Source organism: Sciurus vulgaris, assembly GCF_902686455.1.
Source record: "Sciurus vulgaris genome assembly, chromosome: 9".
In the NCBI taxonomy this organism is placed as follows: Eukaryota; Metazoa; Chordata; class Mammalia; order Rodentia; family Sciuridae; genus Sciurus; species Sciurus vulgaris.
Window position 1 is genome coordinate 145235132 of NC_136469.1, and position 20456 is coordinate 145255587.

At 45.7% G+C, this 20456-nt stretch overlaps 1 protein-coding gene across 5 annotated transcripts in view; it reads right to left on the minus strand.

Annotated features, from left to right (window-relative positions):
• NSD2 (nuclear receptor binding SET domain protein 2) overlaps positions 1-20456 on the minus strand; it is a 77895-nt gene that overhangs the window by 52794 nt on the left and 4645 nt on the right. For all 5 annotated transcript variants that reach the window (XM_079154445.1, XM_079154441.1, XM_079154442.1 and 2 more), the window contains one exon: positions 460-1085. In XM_079154445.1, the coding sequence (XP_079010571.1) occupies positions 460-1056 (597 nt within the window). In that variant the 5' untranslated portion in view covers positions 1057-1085. Of the gene's footprint in view, positions 1-459; positions 1086-20456 lie in introns of those variants that run through there.

Sequence of the window (20456 nt, forward strand, 5' to 3'; positions counted from 1 at the left end):
GGGCAGGGCACCAGAAATCAAGAACAGCCCCTCCACCGGCTGGACTCTGGCTGAGACCCACCACGTGGACAGTGGGGCATGTGGGAAGGCTAATCGGAGCATCCCAGCCTGGTCCAGTGCTGCTCCCACTCATCTGGTGCTGCAGACCAGGGCTACCCTCTACTAAGCAGTCGGCCCAGAGTGCCGGGACTAGCAAACCTGGATCAGAACTGCCTTGGCCTTTGTAGCCTCTCTGCTCCTGAATACCTAAGTTTTCCAGGCCTCTCCACCGGTACAGCAGCTGCCTGTGGACCTCCAGTGGCAACTTGGAGCTACACCGGAGTCCAGAGCCAAAAGCCCAATGGGCATCAGCTGCATGTGGCCAGGGTGAGAAGACAGACAGCATCTGCCACACCAGGCCCATCCCCCACCGCCTCTGCCTGCCGTGACACATGCCCCGATGGAATCCCTCACAAATACCTTTTTCTCTGCAGGACTTGAGATCTTGGACACCAGAGCTGCTTCCACAAGGCCCTGCTCCAGCAAGGAGTCATATTTTATGCTCCTTTTCCTGTTCCTCCTCGCCTTGTTCTCAGATTTTTGTCCATTTTCTTCTGACTGGGACACATCAGCAGCACTGTCACCACAAATGGAAGATTCAAAGAGAGGCTTCCCATTCATGTATGTCTTAGTGATTTTCAGCTTAATTTCAGGAGACCCATTTTTGACAGGGGTAGTGTTGGGTGGCGTCCCCATTCCTTTTACTTCCTGGGACTCAAAACACAATTTGGCATCATGTGCACCAGGCTCTCCATTAAACACACGGGAAGTAAGATCTTTCAACTTCTCAGCTGGAATGAAGGGAAGCGCATCATGGCCATTAAATTTCGGCATGACTCCCTCCTGCAGGCTGTTAGAAAGCTGAGCTTTGCTGAGGAATACAGAACAGTCGCGGTTCACTTCACAGTTCTGGGTCTTCCCGTTTGTATTGCCAAGGATTTCTGGTGCCTGCTTCATCTTTATGCACTTTACAACTTTCTGAACAGACAGAGGACTTTTTTTGATGCTAAATTCCATCCAGCCTAGATGCTTCGGTTCTTAGACTACTATAATATTTTAAAAAGAGAAGAGAAAAAGCAACATTATATTTGAAACCTAGGACAAGCATGCTAACAGCTCTACAGCTTTGTGGGGGCTGGGGTTTTTTGTTTGGGGGATTTTTGAGGCACTTCATGTCTTATATAATAACAAGTTGCAGGAGGTAATTTTAATATCACTAAAATGACACAAAATCACAAAATGTGAACACTGAAAGGAAATATGTCAGGAGTCCTTCCCAAAAAGCACAGCACAGGCTGTCGGGAGAGCACACTCCAGGCTGCCAGGACCACCAACCAGCGTGATGGGAGGCAGACACAGCTGACACCTACCCCAGCACACACCCTCAACACAGTCCTGTGTGCCGCAGGGGAGCAAAACACTGGGCCCAGACAGGACACCCAGGAAGCACTGAAGAGCAAAGCAAACTGACAGGCAGAGCTCCTCCCAGTCCTTCCTGTCAGTGAGGACCTGAAGCATCCCCAGGTGACCTAGACAATAGCGCTAAAAACACAGTATTAGCTCCAGAGCCATGAAAGAAAAAATGTGGGGGGAAAGGGCAAAAGAGCACGCACACACTCCAAGTCAGCTCTGGCCAGGGCTGAGCAGGATGCTGTGACGGGCCCCTAGGCCCCACCGAATGCCTACAGCAAGGACTACTGCAGCACCGTACTCCACTCTAATACCTGGGGGTCCACCTGAGAACCCCGTGCAGAGGAAGCCAGCCACAAGAGGCCAACGCGCAGAGGGAGGCAGTTTTAGGAAGGCCCACAGGCTTCCTGGACCCACCAAAGTGGGGTCTTCACTGGGAAGCTACAGTCGAAGAGACAGCCAGCAAAGGTGCTAGGAAAAAGAAACAGGCAGGCACCCACCCCAGCCGGGAAGGCAGCAACCAGGACTACACCATCAGACTCCAGAGAGATCCCTCAGGAAAGCAGCGACCAGGAATAGGCACTGGGGAAAGCTGAAGACACAAGGACCAAAGACACCCATGTATGTAGAGCAGGGGTTCTCAGCAGGGACGGTTGTGCTCCCCAGGGACATTTAGCCCTGATAGGGAACATTCTGAATTGTCACCACGGAGGCCTGCTAATGACAATACTGGGCAGAGGTCAAGGGTGCTGCTGGACATCCTACAAGGCAAAGGATGGCACCCAACACAGAATCACCTGCCCAGAATGTCAATGGTGCCAAGGCAGAGAGAGCCCAATGTGCTGCTATCTCTGAAGAACGCAGGAAGGAACACCCAGGCTCCAGTTCAGCTGCATGTGCACTGGACAACCTCGAAACACCGACACACACATGCCTGCTTCACAAAGGTACCATCAGAGCAGGCTCCTCTCCAGCACACCAGTCAGATCAACTATCCTGCGGGCACAGTCCTAGGCAGAACAAAAAAGCCACTCTGCATCCCTGAAAACCACCAAAGCTGGAAGGAAAAAGATGCAGGTCGAATCTTGAAAGAAAGAGGATGGGGAGAAACTCTCAACTTTCACTTTTGTGCCTAAGGTGAGCCCGAAGCAGTTCTGACTGCTATAAATGAAAGAGGGAAACCTCAAGTTCTGCGCAAGCTCCAGGCCAACACCTGTAGGGCAGGTTCCAAATAGCCATGTCCAAGAGAAATGAAATGGGACACCAGCTGCTAGACAAAAGTAAAGCAAAAATCAATTTTAAGAGAAATATGATGGCATCCATAGTGTCCACAATATATCATTCGGGATATACTCCAAAATTACCATACAGTTGAAGAAACGGGAACAACAAAAACTAACACAAAATGGTCCAAATATTAAAATATAATAGACACAGATTTCAAAACATTATAACTCTACTCAAACATAATGAAAAATACACTAGTGAAAAAATAAAAATTGCGGGGCTGGGGCTTCAGCTCAGTGGTAGAGTGCTTGCCAAGCATGTGTGAGCACTGGGTTAGATTCTCAGCACCACATTCAATAAATAAATAAATAAATAAATAAATAAATAAATAAATAAATAAATAAAAGGTATTGTGTCCATCTGCAACTAAAACTGTTTTTAAAATTAAATTAAAAAATAAAAATTGCAACAGAGAAAAAGAAACTATGAAAACATACCAAATGGAAATTCTATAAATGAGAAATACTGTGTCTGAAATTAAAATATCAATGGATGAACTTTAATAGCATATGAAATAACAAGTCAGGAAATTTGAAAACATAACAATAAAAACTATGTAGACTAAAAAACAAATTAATAAGAATTAAAAAAGGAATAGAACCTCACCATTCTGTGCAACGAAATCAAAAGAGTCCACCAAGAAGGGGAGACAAAGAACAAAGCAGAAAAAATATTTTGAGAAAAAAAAGTCAAAAAAATTTCTGGTGACATCAGTTTATAGATTCTAGAAGTTCAATGGGGAACCATGGCACACACCAGTAATCCCAGCAACTTGGGAGGCTGAAGTTGGAGGTTCACAAGTCCAAAACCATCCTCAGCAACTTAGACCCTATCTCAAAAGAAAATAGAAGAATAAAAAATAAAAGAGCTAGGGATGTAGTTCAGTGGGTAGAGTGCCCCCTGGTTTCAATCCTAACACATACACACACACAGACAAAAAGAAAAATTTCAAAATAAGTCTGAGGGCTGGGATTGTGGCTCAGTGCAGAGTGCTTGCCTAGCACATGTGAAGCACTGGGTTCGATTCTCAACACCTCATAAAAAATAAATATACAAAATAAAGGTACTGCGTTCATCTACAACTAAAAAACAATTAAAAAACAAGAAGTCTGAACGAAAAAGGCCCATTAAATACAGAACAATAATATGGATGACCATTTAATTATTAAAAAACAGTGGAATAATATTTTAAGTTCTGAAAGAGAAAGGTATGGAGAAGTTTTGTATCCAGAAAAAAGATCCTCCCAGAATGAAAGCTAAATGAATTTTGAGATAAATACAAACCAAGAAATTGTCACCAGCAAACCCGCATTACAAAACAATGCCAAAAGAAGTTCTTCGAGTTGAAGGTAAAACAAACCAGGCTGAAACTCAAGAAATCAGAAATGAATCGCAGAAACTAGCCCAGCAAGCGTATGGTTCCATGTACGAGATGGCTGCTGCGAGTGCCTCTGGAAGCACACGCCACCAGCCCAGTCTGTGCACTGGGAGTCCCACCCACCAGGTGTGGCGCCTGTGACAATGCAGCAGGGGGCACTGCCATGTGAGCGCTGCGGGGCCAGAAGCAAGCTAGGGAGCAGACTGCACTTCCAGCTGCCATGGCCACAGAAACTAACAGCCAACAGCAACCACCATTAGTCGCCAAAAGTTTACATTTGCGATGTTTTATACATTTCTTGTGAAATGTGCATAGGTCACATCGCCAAGAAGACAAGGGACCAGGACTCCACTCAGGCCTGTCATGAAGAGGCCCCGCTGCAGGTCTGTTTCCACTGGTGCTGCTCTTCTCACTTATGCTGCCTCTTTCTTTGTGCTCTGTCCTTTCTTCCTCCAAATCCACTGTGGACTACTCACTTCCCTGCATTTTACGTGGCCACCTTTGCTTCCTTCACAGCACTGCTTGTCACTGACCACTGAAGGTACCTTTCTGAAAGGTTTTATTTTATGTCCAAAGTATGCCAATAAGTTAAAATATAGTCTACTCTTTCTAGTATGTCAAGAAAAAAGCTGATCAGAACTAACACAACAAATCAAAAGCCTGAATAGTCAGTAACTAATGAAGAAAGCTGAATAAAGGGCCAAGTCCAGGGAACCTCACTGGCCAGTCTCACCAGCCCCAGGAGTGGTCTTCCTCACAAGGGGGAAGGCCAGGTGTGGTAAGCTCTTAAATGCAGGAAAGAGCCAAGAGTTTCAGGACAAACAACATCCTGACCATCCTGAAAGATCACTTTCAGCATTTTGCCACATTTGCTACAAGTCTTTTTTATAGGAAAGAAAAACAAACTGGAGAGTAACAACAACGCATACATGCTCCAGGTTCCTCTGTGGTGTTCCCGTTCCCAGGTCCAGACCTGAGACCCAAGAGAGAAGAGAGCAGCAGCCAGCCCCTGCAGACTCCAAGCTAGGAGCTTCTAGTCAGGGCGACCTCCACACACAAGGCCCCCGGGCGTGCAGCTGGGAGCTGAGGCACCTACTCCAGGCGCCACCTCCCATAGGCCACTGGAAGGAGAAAAAGAGTGATGTGCAAAGGGATGAGGTCCACCCTAGTCCCCCAAAAGAAAATCCACCTATGACCCTAGGCCCATCTCCACCATGAATTCATTTACACCTTCCCAGTCCAGTGTCATGTGCAGCCTCCATGTCTAAAACTGCCACCACATAATACATCTGCTCCACAATGTGGTCATTTCTCCGTGTGTGTGTACACAATCAGCTCCATCTTTTCAACTGCTGAGCTCGTCATCACACAAATAAATCATTCCTATTGTTTAGGTTATTCACAGATGATAAAAATGGAACATAGGAAATGACGGAAAGATTCCCAAAACACTATGCAAGGCTGACATAATCCTCATAAGAAATCCAGGGGTAAAAAAGTAGAAAAATAGATACATCAAGATCAGTCAAGTCACTGTATACACAATGCAAAAGCAAAGTAAATCAAACCCAGCCAGCCTGGGGGTATGGCACAGTGGAGCAGTACCACCTACCATGCACAAGGCCCTGGGTTCAATTCCCATCATCATGGGGGGAAAAAAACAGATATCATGGTCTAAGAGGGTTTATTTAGAAACATACAGACAATTCAATGCCAGGAACGTTCATCAATGTTCTCACTGTGCTGAAAGATCACAAGAGGGATTTCTGGTAAGGTAACTAAAATGCTATTTTAAAGAAAAGCATTATCACTGCCCAATTCAAAGCAAAAAAGGAAAATCCCAAGTCTAGAAAGAGTCTCATAGGGCACAGGCTGCCCATGGCAAGACCCCAGGTTTTAAGGACTAGGGCTTGGGCACAGGGCAGGGCAGGGCAGGGCCTGCTGGGCACCTGCACAGAACACACAGGTCCAGTAACACTTCAGAGGCAGTGGTTAAGGTGCTGAATGTAGAGGCCACAGCCTGGGCCTCCAGGCACTGCCACTCACTAAGCTGTGGCACCCTGAGCAAGTGACCACCTCTCACTGTCCTTGGGATAGAGGGCCAACCTCACAGAACTCTTAGAAACAAGAAAAGGTGACATGAGACAGAGGCCTCACTGGTCCCTGGGCAGTGTACTATCAGTGACGCACCTGATATCACCTGGGCCCAGGGCTGGCCCCCAGTAAACACCCACCAAAGCAACTGGGAGGTGGGACCACCCTGGTGCATATGAACCCCAAGTCTCTGCCTCAAGACTGTGGTATCCCAAAGCCTGAGATAAGACACTTATACCAAAGCAGGCCCAGCACAGGCATCCTGGAAGGGCATCCAAGAGATGGCTCGTTGGCAGCTTCCACAGCCAGAGAGCTCAGGAGACTGAGGAAATCAGGCCACAGTGCACAGACCTTATCAACGGGGTGCCCAGGAGCCAGGCAAAGTCCTGGGGTGTGCCTTCAAAAATCTTCCACAACCTGCAAAGTGGGGGGTGGGGGGACATGGGGGGATGGGCCCTGAAATATAACAGAAGATATATCTGTATAAATTACCTAGAAAGAAAGCTGAAAAAAGTAAACAATATTGAGAGGAAATACAAGACACAGCATCCACAGTTCTCTCTTCCAAGCGTCTGGAATGCCCAGTGTGCCAGACACTACATTTTGGAAGCTGGGTTACAGCACTGAACCAAAGAGTGAACACACTGTGCCACCCAGAAAACACAACGCTCAAAGGGGGTCTATACATCTGTGCTCACAGCAGCGGCATCAGGGCAGCCACAGAGTGGCCCAGCAGGCTCGCTCTCACCGTCCTGAGCAGCACATGGCACTGAGGGAAGCTGGACTGGAAGGGCAGGCACTGCAGATCCTCATAGGAGGGCCTGGAACAGCCCACCCACAGAAACCGCTGAGAGTGGGGCAGGCTGCCAGAAAGAGGGGCAGAGGTGGCACAACACGATGTGCGTGATGCCACAGTGGGCTGCTGCTCTTGCTTGCCTTTGGGTTTGGGCTTTTTGGTTGGTGTGCTGCAATACTGGAGATGAACCCCAGGTCTCACACATGCTAGGCTGCACTCCATCCCAGATCCACACATATACTTTAAAACAGTCCAAATGGTAATTTTTATATTTATGTATATGTTACCACATCCCAAACCAAAGAAATAAAACAAACTCCACCTTCAAGGAGCTTACACACCAAGAGAGTTCTAGGAGACAAGACCAGGGAGAATGGCAAAGGCGATTTTCAAAGGTAAGGAAATGATATTTGGATGAAAAGAGCTTCGATGCTCCAAGCAAGATAAATAACAGCAAACCAATACCTAGACACAGCGTAATAGAACTATTAACATGAAGAATAAATACACCTTAAAACCTACAGAATAAATGCCCAGATTTCAGCAAGTCTAAAAGAGAAACAGCCAGGCACAGTGGCACAGGCCTGTGATCCCAGCAACCTGGCAGGCTGAAGCAGGAGGACTGCAAGTTCAAGACCAACCTGAGCAACTTAGCAAGCCCCTGTCTTAGAGTGAAAAATTAAAAAGGCTGGGGTGTGGCTCAGTGGTAGAGCACGCCAACTGTAACTATAGACCTCTGTTGAGCCTCAACAGGTAGGAAGAAATAGATGATGAGGATCCCTTAAGCGTGAAGAGAAAGTAACTCTCCACCCAGAGCTGTAGGCCAGCTGATATCTCTCAAACAAGAAGCTAAGGGAGCTAAAGACAGCCCTCTTCCAAAGAAATACTGAGAGGGACCTGGGCAGGCTGCAAAAAGTAAGGAGGCTGGTAATCCTAAAATAACGTTTATATTTAAAAAGAATGAGAGGATTCTTCTCCAAATTCCTTCAACAAGTCCCAATTTTAATGACAGTAAAGGAATTAAAAAAAAAAAAAAGAATTAGAGATATCCAACCTGGGGATACTGATTTCAATTCACTGAAGTCAAGTTAAAGATATGCTTATGCAGGGCAAGGGGAACAACTAAGAATTTCCCTTGTTCATAAATATTTTATTCTTTTAAAAATGCACTTTTAGGGCTGGGTAAATAGCTCAGTTGGTAGAGTGCTTGCCTTGCAAGCACAAAGCCCTGGGTTCGATCCCCAGCACGGCAAAAAAAAAAAAAAAAAAAAGCACTTTTAATTTGCTTTAAAAGTGCAAATATGACAAATGATCACTGCAAAAAGAGAAAAAAATATTGACAAACTCAGAGTGAAAAAGAAAGCATGGAGTTAAAACAAATGAGCAGTCATGGGGTACAGGGATGGTAATGGGAAGGCACACAGCTGCTGCTCTACAGGAATCACCCAACTAACCACTTAGGTTCACAGAATTCACACAATGTGAACCTACATGCTAAGCAACGGGCAGTTGGGCAGCCCCACGGGGCCACCTGGAGTAGGGGGGTTCTACGACACTGCCTCAGCGGAAAGGAGGGCAGGCAGCAGCCATTAAAACCAGTCCTGTTTTGTGGAGCTGGTGTCCTAGACAGGAGAGACAGAAATGAAGACATACAGGAGAGGTGTTGTGTGGCTCAGTGGAAAAGCACCCATCTAGCATGCATGAGGTCCTAAGATCTATCCCAACACCACAAAAAAGAGAAAGAGAAATAAATAGAGGCGATATGACATATTAGGAAGAGTGATGGGTGGAGGGCAGGAGGGAGGCAGGAAAACTATCCCTTCTACTGGACTTTAATGCCTTGGGTGTGCCCGGCCTCACTGCCCCCACCTTCCCTCTGCCAGGGTGTCAGTCAACCCACTCTGGTTCCGTGAACCCAACCAAGCAGAGCCCCCTTGGGAAGGTCTCAACACAGAGAGCAGTGAGGCAGGCCTGGGACATTCCCCAGAGTCAGGCCATGAGCGGGATCTGGACTCCTCAGTCTCTACCACTTCATATGGGTCCACCTGGTGTGTATTCTGGTCCCTCTGTGACTGAGTGAGGGCAGAGTCTCTCCATCAGACACGTCTTCATCAGGGTACATGGTTCTGCACATGCATGCTGCAGAACTGGGTCCCTGCTCCCTGCTCCGCTTGGAAGCCCCCTCCTGTGATTAATCTACATCAGCCAGGATCTACCAAGCTAGCTCTGCTTCTACGGAGAAGCACCAGGACAGTAAGGACTCTGACCTGGTTCCCTTTCTGATTCAGCAGCAGAGAAGCTCAGGAGGTTCACACACACCATTCTTCCCTGCTTCAGACCTAATCTTGACTTAGGGCACAAGGCTAGAGCACTCCCTAGTCCCGAACACTGCTTCTTCCCCGTTTCATACATTTTTAGTGCAAAAGGTCAACTGCTCCTATTCCTTCTGCACTGCTGGTGAATGCAAAATGGTGCAGTTGCTATGAAAAACAGTCTAGTGGTTCCTCAAAGAGCTAAACACACCTGAGTTCCAGTGGTGCATGCCTGTGATCCCAAAGACTCAGGAGGCTGAGGCAAGAGGATTGCAAGTTCAAGGCCAGCCTCTACAACACCTTTTTTTTTTTTTTTTTTTTTTTTTTTTGCGGTGCTGGGGATTGAACCCAGGACCTTGTGCTTGCGAGGCAGGCACTCTACCAACTGAGCTATATCCCCAGCCCCTGTGCAAGGCCTTAGTGAGAGTATCTCAAAATAAAATTTTAAAAAGGGTTAGGGATGTATGTAGCTCAGTACTAGGGCACTTGCTTAACATGTGTCATCTCCAATACTATAATAAAGATTTTATTTTTAGCTTAAAATTTTAAAAGTTAAACGGAGTTGCTATCTGACCCAGAAATTCTACTCCTAAGTATCTACTTGAGATAGTCAAAAACATGTTCATACACAAAGTTGCACAGGAAAGTTGACAAGCAGCATTATTCCTAACAGTAAAAAATAACCCAAAAGTCCTCACCTGATAAATGGATAAGCAAGGTGGGGTCTACCCATACAATGGGCAGAATTCAGCCATGAAGAGAATGAAGTTCCTGAAAATGTTTACCTAAGTGAAAGAGGCCAGACACGAAAGACCACAAGCAGTATTTCATGCATCTGAAATGTCCAAGAGAGTCACATCCACAGAAGTAGAAAGGCTGCCAGGCTGAGGGATGGGGAGGAGGGACAGAGGCTGCTCAAAGGCACAGGGATGATGAAAATGTTTAGGATTAGGTAGTGCTAACAGATGCGCACTGAATATACTAAAACCACTGAACTGCACATCATAAAATAGTTTGTGAACATGTCATATGAATTTTATCTCAAAAAAGTCAACCCCCCATTAAGAACACCAAAAAGTCCAGAGTCTCAGCCCCTTGCACACAGCAACCAGAGCACACTGTCAGGACCAGGTGAAGTGTCTCCAGGTGCTGAGAGACAGTCCTGCCCCAGCAGAGACCTCCCAGGAGCTCCTGAGCCTTCACCTTGTTTTATTTGCAGTGCTGGGAACTGAACCCAGGGGCACTCCCAATAAGCTGCAACCCCAGACCTTGTTTGCTTGCTCATTTTTTTAATACCTTTATTTTATTTATTTACTTTTATGTGGTGGTGAGGATCAAACCCAGTGCCTCACATGTGTGAGGTGAGCATTCCACCACTGAGCTGCAACCCCGGCCCCTGCTTGCTTATTTTTGAGGCAGGGTCTAAGTTGCTCAGGCTGGCCTCAAACTGCCACAGCCTCAGTTGGGAATACAGGCTCCCAGCAAGACACGTGGCTCAGCCTTCACTACACAAGGGCCCTCAGTAAAGGGCTGCCAGGCATCTGAGGGGAACTCACCACAAGAGACAAGAGCTTGAAAGTAAAAGCAAAAAGTGGGATTTTTTTTTTTTTTTTTTTTTTTTTTTTTTTTTGCTGTGCTGGGGGATTGGACCCAGGGCCTTGTGTTTGCAAGGCAAGCACTCTACCAACTGAGCTGTCTCCCCAGCCCTGCAAAGTGGGATCTTAGAAATATGAACAGTACAGGGAAAGGGAGAGCCTTGTGAAATATATTCCATTTGTCACTAATATACAGTTTCATTCAGTTACCCTCTGGCTACAGCAGTGCCTCCAAGGAGGTAAACTGGGTGGCTGAGGAGCAATGTCGTGGGGAGCTGTATGCTTGTTTTTGTTTTGCAGTGCTGGGGCTAGGGCATGATAAGCCCATACTCTAGCACTGAGCTACACCCCAGCTCGCAGGGAGAATTTTACATCACACTATCTCATTTAATTATTACAAGACCCCCATTTTACAGATCAAACTGAGGCTCCCAGGGAGCGGTTTCCCAGATAGTCAGTGTCAGTACTGGGACTTGAAACCACATGTGTTGGAGTCTAAAGTCCATTCTTTTGTTTTTTTTGTTTTTGGTGGTGCTTTGAACCCAGGGCGTTGTGCATCACACTTTTACACCAACACATGTGAACATATCAAAGTTTTTATTTCAACTTTTAAAGAAATATGATGAGGAGCTGGGAATATAGCTCAGTTTGTAGAGTGCTTGCCTTGTAAGCACAAGGCCCTGGGTTCAATCCCCAGCACCATATAGGGAAACAAAAAAAGAAAGAATGAAAGAAATATGGTGAAAATGTAAAAATATTTCCAAAATAATTAAAAATCATAGCACTCTCTATAACGTAACATTTGTAAAGGCTAAGGGGACAAAAAGTCAGATACGCGCCTCCTATAATCCTGCCCAAAGAGGAAGAGAAAGGCAGGAAGAAGGGAGATAGGAAAGGAACAGGCAAGGAAAGCAGAGAGGGAGAAGAAAGGAGGGAAGGTAGAAAGGAAAGGAGGGAAGAGGGTAAGGATGAAAACGAAGGTGAGAGGTAGGAAGGGAAAGACAGGAGAAAAAGAAAAGGTGAAGATCATGCCAATGGACCAGCCATATACCAGGAGTTCCAGAAAGATAAAGAAAACTTAAGACAGCAATAACTTCAGATGTTCCATAATCAAAAAGTCAGAAATAGCCAGTAAGTGGCAGCAGACGGATGCAGAAGAGGCCACGAGGCTTCCAGGGGGGTTTCAAACAGGCCACAAGCAAAACCAGAAATGGGAAGAGCACCAGACATCTCAAAGAGGAAATGCATTGGGGGAGTTGAGAGATAATGAAGAAATGCCTACAAATTTTGAGAAAAAAAAAAATTATTTCCAACCTAAATCACATACCCAGCCAAGCTATCCATCAAGCATAAGCACAGAACAGTTAATTTTGGCACATAAGGTCTCAAAAATGTCACCTCCTACACACGTGAAGATAACTACCAGACAGTATGTCACCAAGATATGAAGGTGAACCACACCAGGCACAAGACACCAGAACAGAGGTTCTGCCCCAGAAGGTGACCCAGACAGCTGTGTACAGGCCAGTGCAGGCCTGGAGAAAGGTCATTGAGAGAAAGGATGGAACTGACAGAGCTAGTATAGCTGACCATACCAGTTCAGTTGGAAAATTGGGGGCTCAATTAATAATAGATACATGAAAACTAAGCAAACAGCAAAATTATTACCACTGGGAAAACAAAAAGTCATACAAGTAAATATTACCAATCACAACACAGGGTTTAGCTGAACAATATGACAACTTATAAACATTCATTTAAACCAGTAATCACAAAGTGTGGTGAACTAAAGATGACTGGTAAGCTTTGCCACTCTATCCAGTACAAGAGAAAACCCATTTCCCACCATTTCAGTTTGGATATGATGTGCCTTAAAAGCTCATGTGTGTGCAATGCAGGAACAGTCAGAGGCAAAATGATGAGATTATGAGAGTTAGAACCCAATCAGCAGATTAATCCACTGATATAGATTAACTGGTAACTAAAGGCAGGTAGGATGTAGATGGAGGAAGCAGGTCACCAAGGGTGTGCTCTTGGGGTTTATAGTTTGTCCCTGGTGAGTGGAGCTGTCTCTCTGCTTCCTGGTTGCCATGTTCTGAGCTGCTTTCCTTCACCATGCCCTTCCACCATGATGTTCTTTCTGCCTCACCTCTGACCCAGAGCTATGGAATTGGCCAACCATGGACCGAACCTCCAGAAACTGTGAGCCAAATAAACTTTTCCTTCTGATTGTTTTGTCAGGTCTTCTGATCACAGAGACCCAAAGCTGACTAAAATAGAAATTGGTACACAGAAAGTGGGGTCAGTGCTGTGATTGGCCAGGCTGTGTGGTTCAGAGACCTTTAGAGCTGGTTTTCTGGGGGTGGAATTCTGAAACATTAAAAGATGCAACCTGGAAAAGCTTTAGAGTGTTGTTAGTGGAGATTAATGGGCTCACTAACACATGGTAGAGTTCAGAACACCAGAAAGCCAACAGGACTGTGGATAGTGAAGACTGGGTTCATGAGGACTCTGCTGGAAATTAACTAGAGGTCACTCATGTTACCTTCTGGCAAAGAAGTTCTCTACTTTTGCCCATGTCCTGAGACTTTCTGCAAGGCTGAATTTAAAGGCGATGAACTAATTAATCTAGCAGAGGAAATTTCAAGGCAGCATAGCATTCAGGTAGTGGCATGGATACTGCTGGCAGCTTTTAGCCAAGTTTACTGTGGTACTAGGAGCAGAAAGCAAGACAGAAGGATTTGAAAAACTTGACATTTGCCCAGAAAAAGGCAAGGAAAACTGGGGCTAAGGAAGGTGTTATTGTTAGAGATCATAGTCACTAATGAGATGCTAAAGACTTTACCCAGAAACAATAGGAAAGATGGCTTGAGGGCATCTCAGGTGTGGCAAGACCTCACCCATCCAAGGTTCAAAGGTACAAAAAGTAAAAATTCCCTTGAGAAGAGACCATGGGGGCACACTGTTTGCACAGGGTGGCCAAGGAAATTGTTTTACCATGCTCAACTGCCCAGGCACTCAGAGGCTGGCACAGCCAGGGTCCCAAGAGGTTTGGTAACTGCTTGAGATGGTGGCAGACCTTGGTGTCAACCACATGGTGCTGGTTCTGCAAGAATGCAGGATGCTGGAGTTAGGGAATCATGGGGGCTTCCATCAAGATTTCAAAAGAAGGGCTAAGGGGCCAGGTCAGATAGTCCCTACAGGTTGCCGTGAGAGGGTGATGCATGAAGATGTGAGAAGGGAGCTGAAGCTGCAACAGAGACCCCTGAGATTTAAAAATGCCAGTACTGTGTGACATCTACTGAGGGGAGAGAAAAGCCAAGTGAGGTCACATGGGCTGTAACCACTAAGGGCATGGAGTGGAGCTACAGCCCTTTGGAGAGAACATCACAATGCCATGTGCCCCAGATGCTGGGTTATCATAGAGCTGTAGGACTTATCTACCCATCTGGATTTCAGTCTTGCTTCGGTCCATCTCTTCTTTCTATTCCCCTATTTCTCCTCTGGGGAATAGAAATGTTTACTCTGTGCCTTTACATATTGGATATAAGTAACTTGCTTTTTTTTTTTTTTTTTTAAATAAATAGTTGCAGGTGGACACAATACCATTTTATTTTAATGTGGTGCTGAGAATTGAACCCAGGGCCTCATACGCACTACATGAGTGCTCTACCACTGAGCCACAACCCCAGCCTTGTAACTTGCTTTTGATCTTTACTCTCGCAGTTAATACTTTGCCTTAAGTCTCAGATGAGTTTTTGGACTTGGGATTTTAGGTAATGCTAGAACTGTTAAGACTAGTGAAAACAGACTAAATGTATTACATATTATGCGATGGGCATGAGCTTTTAAAAGGCAGGGGTGAAATGTGATGGTTTAGATATGAGGTATCCCCCCCCAAAAGCTCATATGTGAGGCATATGAATTTTCAGAGGTGAATGATTAGATTATGAGAGGTGTAATCTATGGATTAATCCACTGATAGGGACTAACTGGGTGGTAACTATAGGCAAACAGGGTGTAGATGGAGGAAGTATGTCACTGGAGTTGTGCCTTTGGGATTTATATTTTGTCCTTGGTGAGCAGAGCTCTCGCTATTTCTCAGTTGCCATGTCCTGAGTGGTTTTCCTCTGCCATGCCCTTCCACCATGATGTTCTGCCTCACCTTGAGCCCAGAGCTATGGAGTCAGCTGACCATGAACTGAACCTCTGAAACTGTGAGCCAAAATAAACTTTTCCTCCTCTACATTGTTCCTGTCAGGTCTTTTGGACATAGCAACAAAGCTGACTTACACATACACCCCTGAGTATGGCCTGGCCCCCTGAGTCTCTGCCTTCAACAAAACATGTATGGCGAGAGTAAAGCCATGGCAGGTCTCATCCTTGCCTTTTAAAAGGACTGCAGGGCTGGTATGTAGCTCCCTGGAAGACCGCTTATCTAGCACACTTGAGGCCCTGGGTTTCATCCTCAGCACTGCAAAAAATTAACAAACGATATAAACTGAAGGTTTCACTTCCTCCTTCTTAGAGCCAGCCACCATGCTATGAGAAGTCCAAGCAGGTTCATAGGATGGCCCACACTGGAGAGCACAAGGTCATGGCCAAGAGGCAGTCCCAGCCATTGACCAGCATCAAGAAGCCAGACACACACAGGAAGCAGGCTGACACCACACAGAACAGAGTGAACACATTAACCCTGGCAAATCATGTACAAACACAAAACCATAAACAAATATTACTATGTTTTTTAGCACTAAGTTCAGAACCAAACACAATCCTGGGAATATTGGAATGAAGTAGAAGGCAGGTGCGGGCGGGGGAGGGGTAAGAAAGCTAAAAAGTCACATCATCTTCTACAGAAAGAACTTAATATATAAATCTGAAAGTTCCAAAATCAGCAAATAAGCAAGTTTGTGACTGGGTTTTGGGTTTTGGGGTTGTTTTAAGTGTAGATAAATACCAGAAACAGCCACTGAAAGAGCAGAGAAATTGCCTTGGTAAAACAAGGAGGCAGAGAACATACCTTCAACCATGTACCTCCCAGGGCAGCTGGCCTTCAGTGTATGTGTCTTGGTTTAATAAAAGAAAAGATAAATTAGAAATGTGTGTAAAGTTTTTGGTTGGTTAGTTCCAACTTCCCCTCCACTTTGCTACATAAAATAAAATTTTCCTAAGACTTATTTTGATTATAGATATATAAAAAAAAAAAAACTATGCTTTCTATTTTGCCATAATAGTATGTCTGGAAATTGCACATTCTTTAAAATAAGACTTCTATAGGCTCTAGGTGAGAGCTCACAATTTAGTTCCTGTGCTGGGGCTCACAGATGAGGAAGCACTAGGATCAGGAGCTCTGAGGTGGCAGCTCAGGAATCTCTCGGACAATAGCAGAGAAAAGAAGCAGTGTGAAAAGCAGCACAGAAGGCAAGGTTGCTTTCCCAAGATACCAGAAGAAATATCAAAGGCCACACCTGCGAGACAAGGACAACCATGAGGAAGGTACTGCAAGAACAGGGCCAGGCTGAAGAAGCCAATAGCTCCCCTGAACCCTGTGTAGGCCTCCATGCTCCAACATCCCGCTCAGGCTTGGGCGCTACTTGGGACTCCTCCAGAAGCGGAAAGGTACCTGTTGACGTGCATTTTCACTTGCAAGGGCTATCAAGACACAGATTTCCCCACCTCAGAAGTTCTGAACTTCTACTAAGGAAATGGAGAAGGTCATGACCCACAGCTTGTTTGTTGCTATATCTTGTGAACCAGCAGACAGCCTTCAAAAACACTCTACAGACCCAGGGTAGGGGCCTGAGAGCACGGCACCGGACACCTGGCTACTGCTCTTCACTGATTTAGTCCACTAATTGACTGAGGTTTCCACAACAGTCAAGAACACCCTGGCATCTTGAGAAATACATTCAAGTTTAGCTTCCCAGGCAGACAATGAATGAACAAGAATCACTCTTAATTGTTTCAAAGGAGTTGTAAGAAGCTACATTTTAAAGAAACTTATTTCGTCAGATTTCAGAGCTCAACCAAAAATAACCTAATAAACTATTAACATTATACACAATCCCAGCTCATCTTCTACAAATAAAGTTCACAAATTATTTCAGATAAAACAAAAAGGAGGCAAACCCAATTTCCCCACAAGTACCATTCTCACTAGTCTCATAAGTGTTCACTTTGGGTGGTGCTACCACTGAAATGTCCTTCTCTCTCCCACGTGAGGAAGAGTGAGCTCCTAGAATTAGTCAGTTTCCCCACGCCACCATGCCAGTTTGTGCCTCCACTCCAGGGTACTATGTGAATGAATCTGAACACCAGAAGCAAAAGCTAAGCCTGGGAGGAATGTCACCCAGGCACCATCCAGCACTCAGCAATGTCCCAGTCACACCTCCATCAGAACCTGAAGGTTCTCCCAGCCACCATCCATCCATCACAGGGCTCCTGAGCCCACACACTCAGGCAGGGATCGGGGTGGGATGGGGGTGCCATGCAGGCCTGGGGATGCAAACAATGTGAAGAGACAAGTGTCCCACCTACAAGGAGTTTCCACTCAAGGGCAGGTGCGGACAACAAATGGGTCATCACCACACCAGAAAAAATTAATTAGCCAACGGGGCCTGGATGAGCAGAGGGGTACGATTTTAAATGGGGAGATCAGTGTGGCTTTACTGAGAAACTTATATTTGAACAAATCAAGTGAACAAATTATTTTTCTTTCATAATGGCCTCTTTCTTGTTTCTGAGCTCAAAAATGAAATAGATGCAAATGTTTACAAAAAAGATACTTTATCTGGACAAGAAAAGACATCTCCATCTATCTGACTCTGTCAGACAAAAGCTCAGAAGCCACTACTTGACAGTTCTTCCCTGCATGTCTCAGGACCCCAAACAACATGCTGCCGATTCACTCCAGAATCCACTTCAGCTAAGCCCATCCACTTCTCACCGTGCCACAGTTCCAGTGCTAGCCAACCACCAAGGGCTACCACCAGGTCTGACCCCACAGTGTTCTCAACCTGAGGATGTCAGAACCACAAGGGCTTGCTAGAACCCTGATTGCTGGGCCCTCTCCAGGGCCTATGACTCAGTGAGACTAGGGCAGAACCAGAGAATCTGCATTTCTAACAAGTTCCCAGGTGATCAACACTGCCAGACTGGGGACCAGACTTTGAGAAACCTGGGACTAGGCTATGATACAATACCAAGCCCAAAACCACGTGCTGCCTGGCTCATCCCCAAGAATTCCTTCTTACTCATGGTACCCATTCACTTGTTTCCACAATTAGAAAAAGGAAAACGGGAAATGATAAATGATAAGTCACATATCTCTAAGACCTTCCATTCTGAAGTGATATACTTTCCATCAACCAAAGCAAATCATATGGCCACACAAATTTTCAAAGGGACAGGGCTGTTCAGCCATATCAGGCACCCAAAGCAAGAACAATGGAAAGATCCTGAGAGAGTTAACTACTTTCTGCCTAAATCCTACAACTAGTCAAGAGAATGCTGAGGAATATGCTCTCATGGACTTGTGTCACATGATCCAGTCCCCTAAAAACCTGTCAAAGCCCTCACATTGCTCTTTGCATGAAAAAACAATCTAAAAGAACTTGCCTGACAGTCCCCCAGACAGCAGCTGGCACCTCTGCAGCCTCACTCTCTGCTCCAGCTATACCCACTTCCTTCTTCTCCTATCATAGGGTCTTTGCACAGGCTCTTCCCTCTATCTGAACCAACACCCAAGCCCTCTCCCTTTCTGCCCCAGCCTCAATCCCACAGGAAGTCTTCCCTGCTCTTTTATGACACAGGAGGAATTCTGAATGTACATGGAGGTGGACAGAAGAGGTAAAACCCACATGCCCTCAGCATCATTGGTATCATCAGCATGTCTCTAACTAACTGGCCAGACGTGGATGCACATAATCCAGAAATGCTGAATCAGCTGGTGCCCTCATCAACTCCGGCCTCCTTGTGTAAGGGGACGGGTTGCTGGTCAGAGCTCTGCTGATGGCAGCCCAGTGGTGTAGGTTAGCATGCTCCTCTGCCCCCGTACTTGCTCACAGAAGCTTGATCAAATGCAGGCTTAATATGTTTTTGTTGTTTTGTTTTGGCAAGACTGTTTTACAGGTTTTTTTTTTAAAGATTTTTGCCCACGCTCTCCTGTTTCCCCCCTTCACAGGTCTCTATACTCTGGGGGACCTAGGACACAGGTCCTGGCTTATAACTGCACAGCTGATGCTCACCCTTCTGTTCAATGAATAAAAAAAATGTCAAGAGAAGTACAAAATCTTAAGTGCTGGGGAGTGGTTGGCCAAAATTATATTGTTACACTGTGTGCATGTGTGAATATGTAACAACAAATCCTGTCACTATGAACACCTGTAGTGTACCAATAAAAAAATGTGGAAACAAAAAGCACCTTCAAATCAAAAATAAATAAAACGAGTACAAAACCATAAAGGCCCACCCTTCCACCTGGGGATAGACCACAATGTTGGAGCAATAAGTCCCAGGGTACAGAACCAGAAGTCGGCTCTGCAGAAATCTTCTCTCCATTACATGGTGCCTGGTGACTCTGGGTCAGTTTCTTAACAACTTCGGGACTTAGGTTCTTGCTGTGAGGATCCAGTGAGATGAAGTAAAGAATATTCACTGTTCAAAGTTGCATACAGCAAAACTCTACATAGAGGCACTGACTTCTAATCTTTGGGGGGTGGCCAAGCACACTGGTACACATCTATAATCCCAACAACTGGGGAGGCTGGCACAGGAGGGTCACAAGTTTGAATCCAGCCTCAGCAACTTAGTGAGACCCTGTCTCCAAAAAAAAAGGCTGGGATGTAGCTCAGTGGTAGAGTACCCCTGGGTTCAATCTCCGAATCATCATCATCACCATCATCTTTGGGGAAAAGCAATATAAGCCTATTTCTAACAACCTTAATTTTTTAAAAACCTAGCGATTCCCATTCTTATGAAATTAAAAAAATCCTTAGAAAAACAGAATAATGCCCAAAAGTCATCTCCACTTGTCCACTGCGTGCCTTCTACATCCAAGCACTGAAGGTAACTCAGAGGGTCATCCCTTGAAAAACTCGGCCTGGAGAAGAAGGTGGGTGGGAGCCTGGGCCGTGTAACAGTGCCTGGCATTCACAAAGGCACAACAAATCGGGCACAAGACAAAACACTCAGTGTCAGGGATCCAGGTCTGCAACACTAGTGGAAAGGCTTCCCAGAGATGAGGGATGAGCCATCAGAAAACCACACCACTCAAAACAAGATTACTCATGAAGAAGTGACAACACATGCAAAGTTCCACAGGACAGAGCAGAGCTCATCCAAGACCACCTGGCAGCCTGACAGTGAAAGCTTAGGGCAATCACAGGGGCTGGCCAGAGAAGACTCCAGAAAGATAGGCAGAGACCACGTGGCATGCTCCAGATCCAGGGCTTCCTCTTCTAAGCAGAGTGAAGCAACAGGATGCATCTTAGGCAGGCAGGTGAGATCAGAGCCTCCTTTTGGAAAGAAAAGAAGTAGATCAG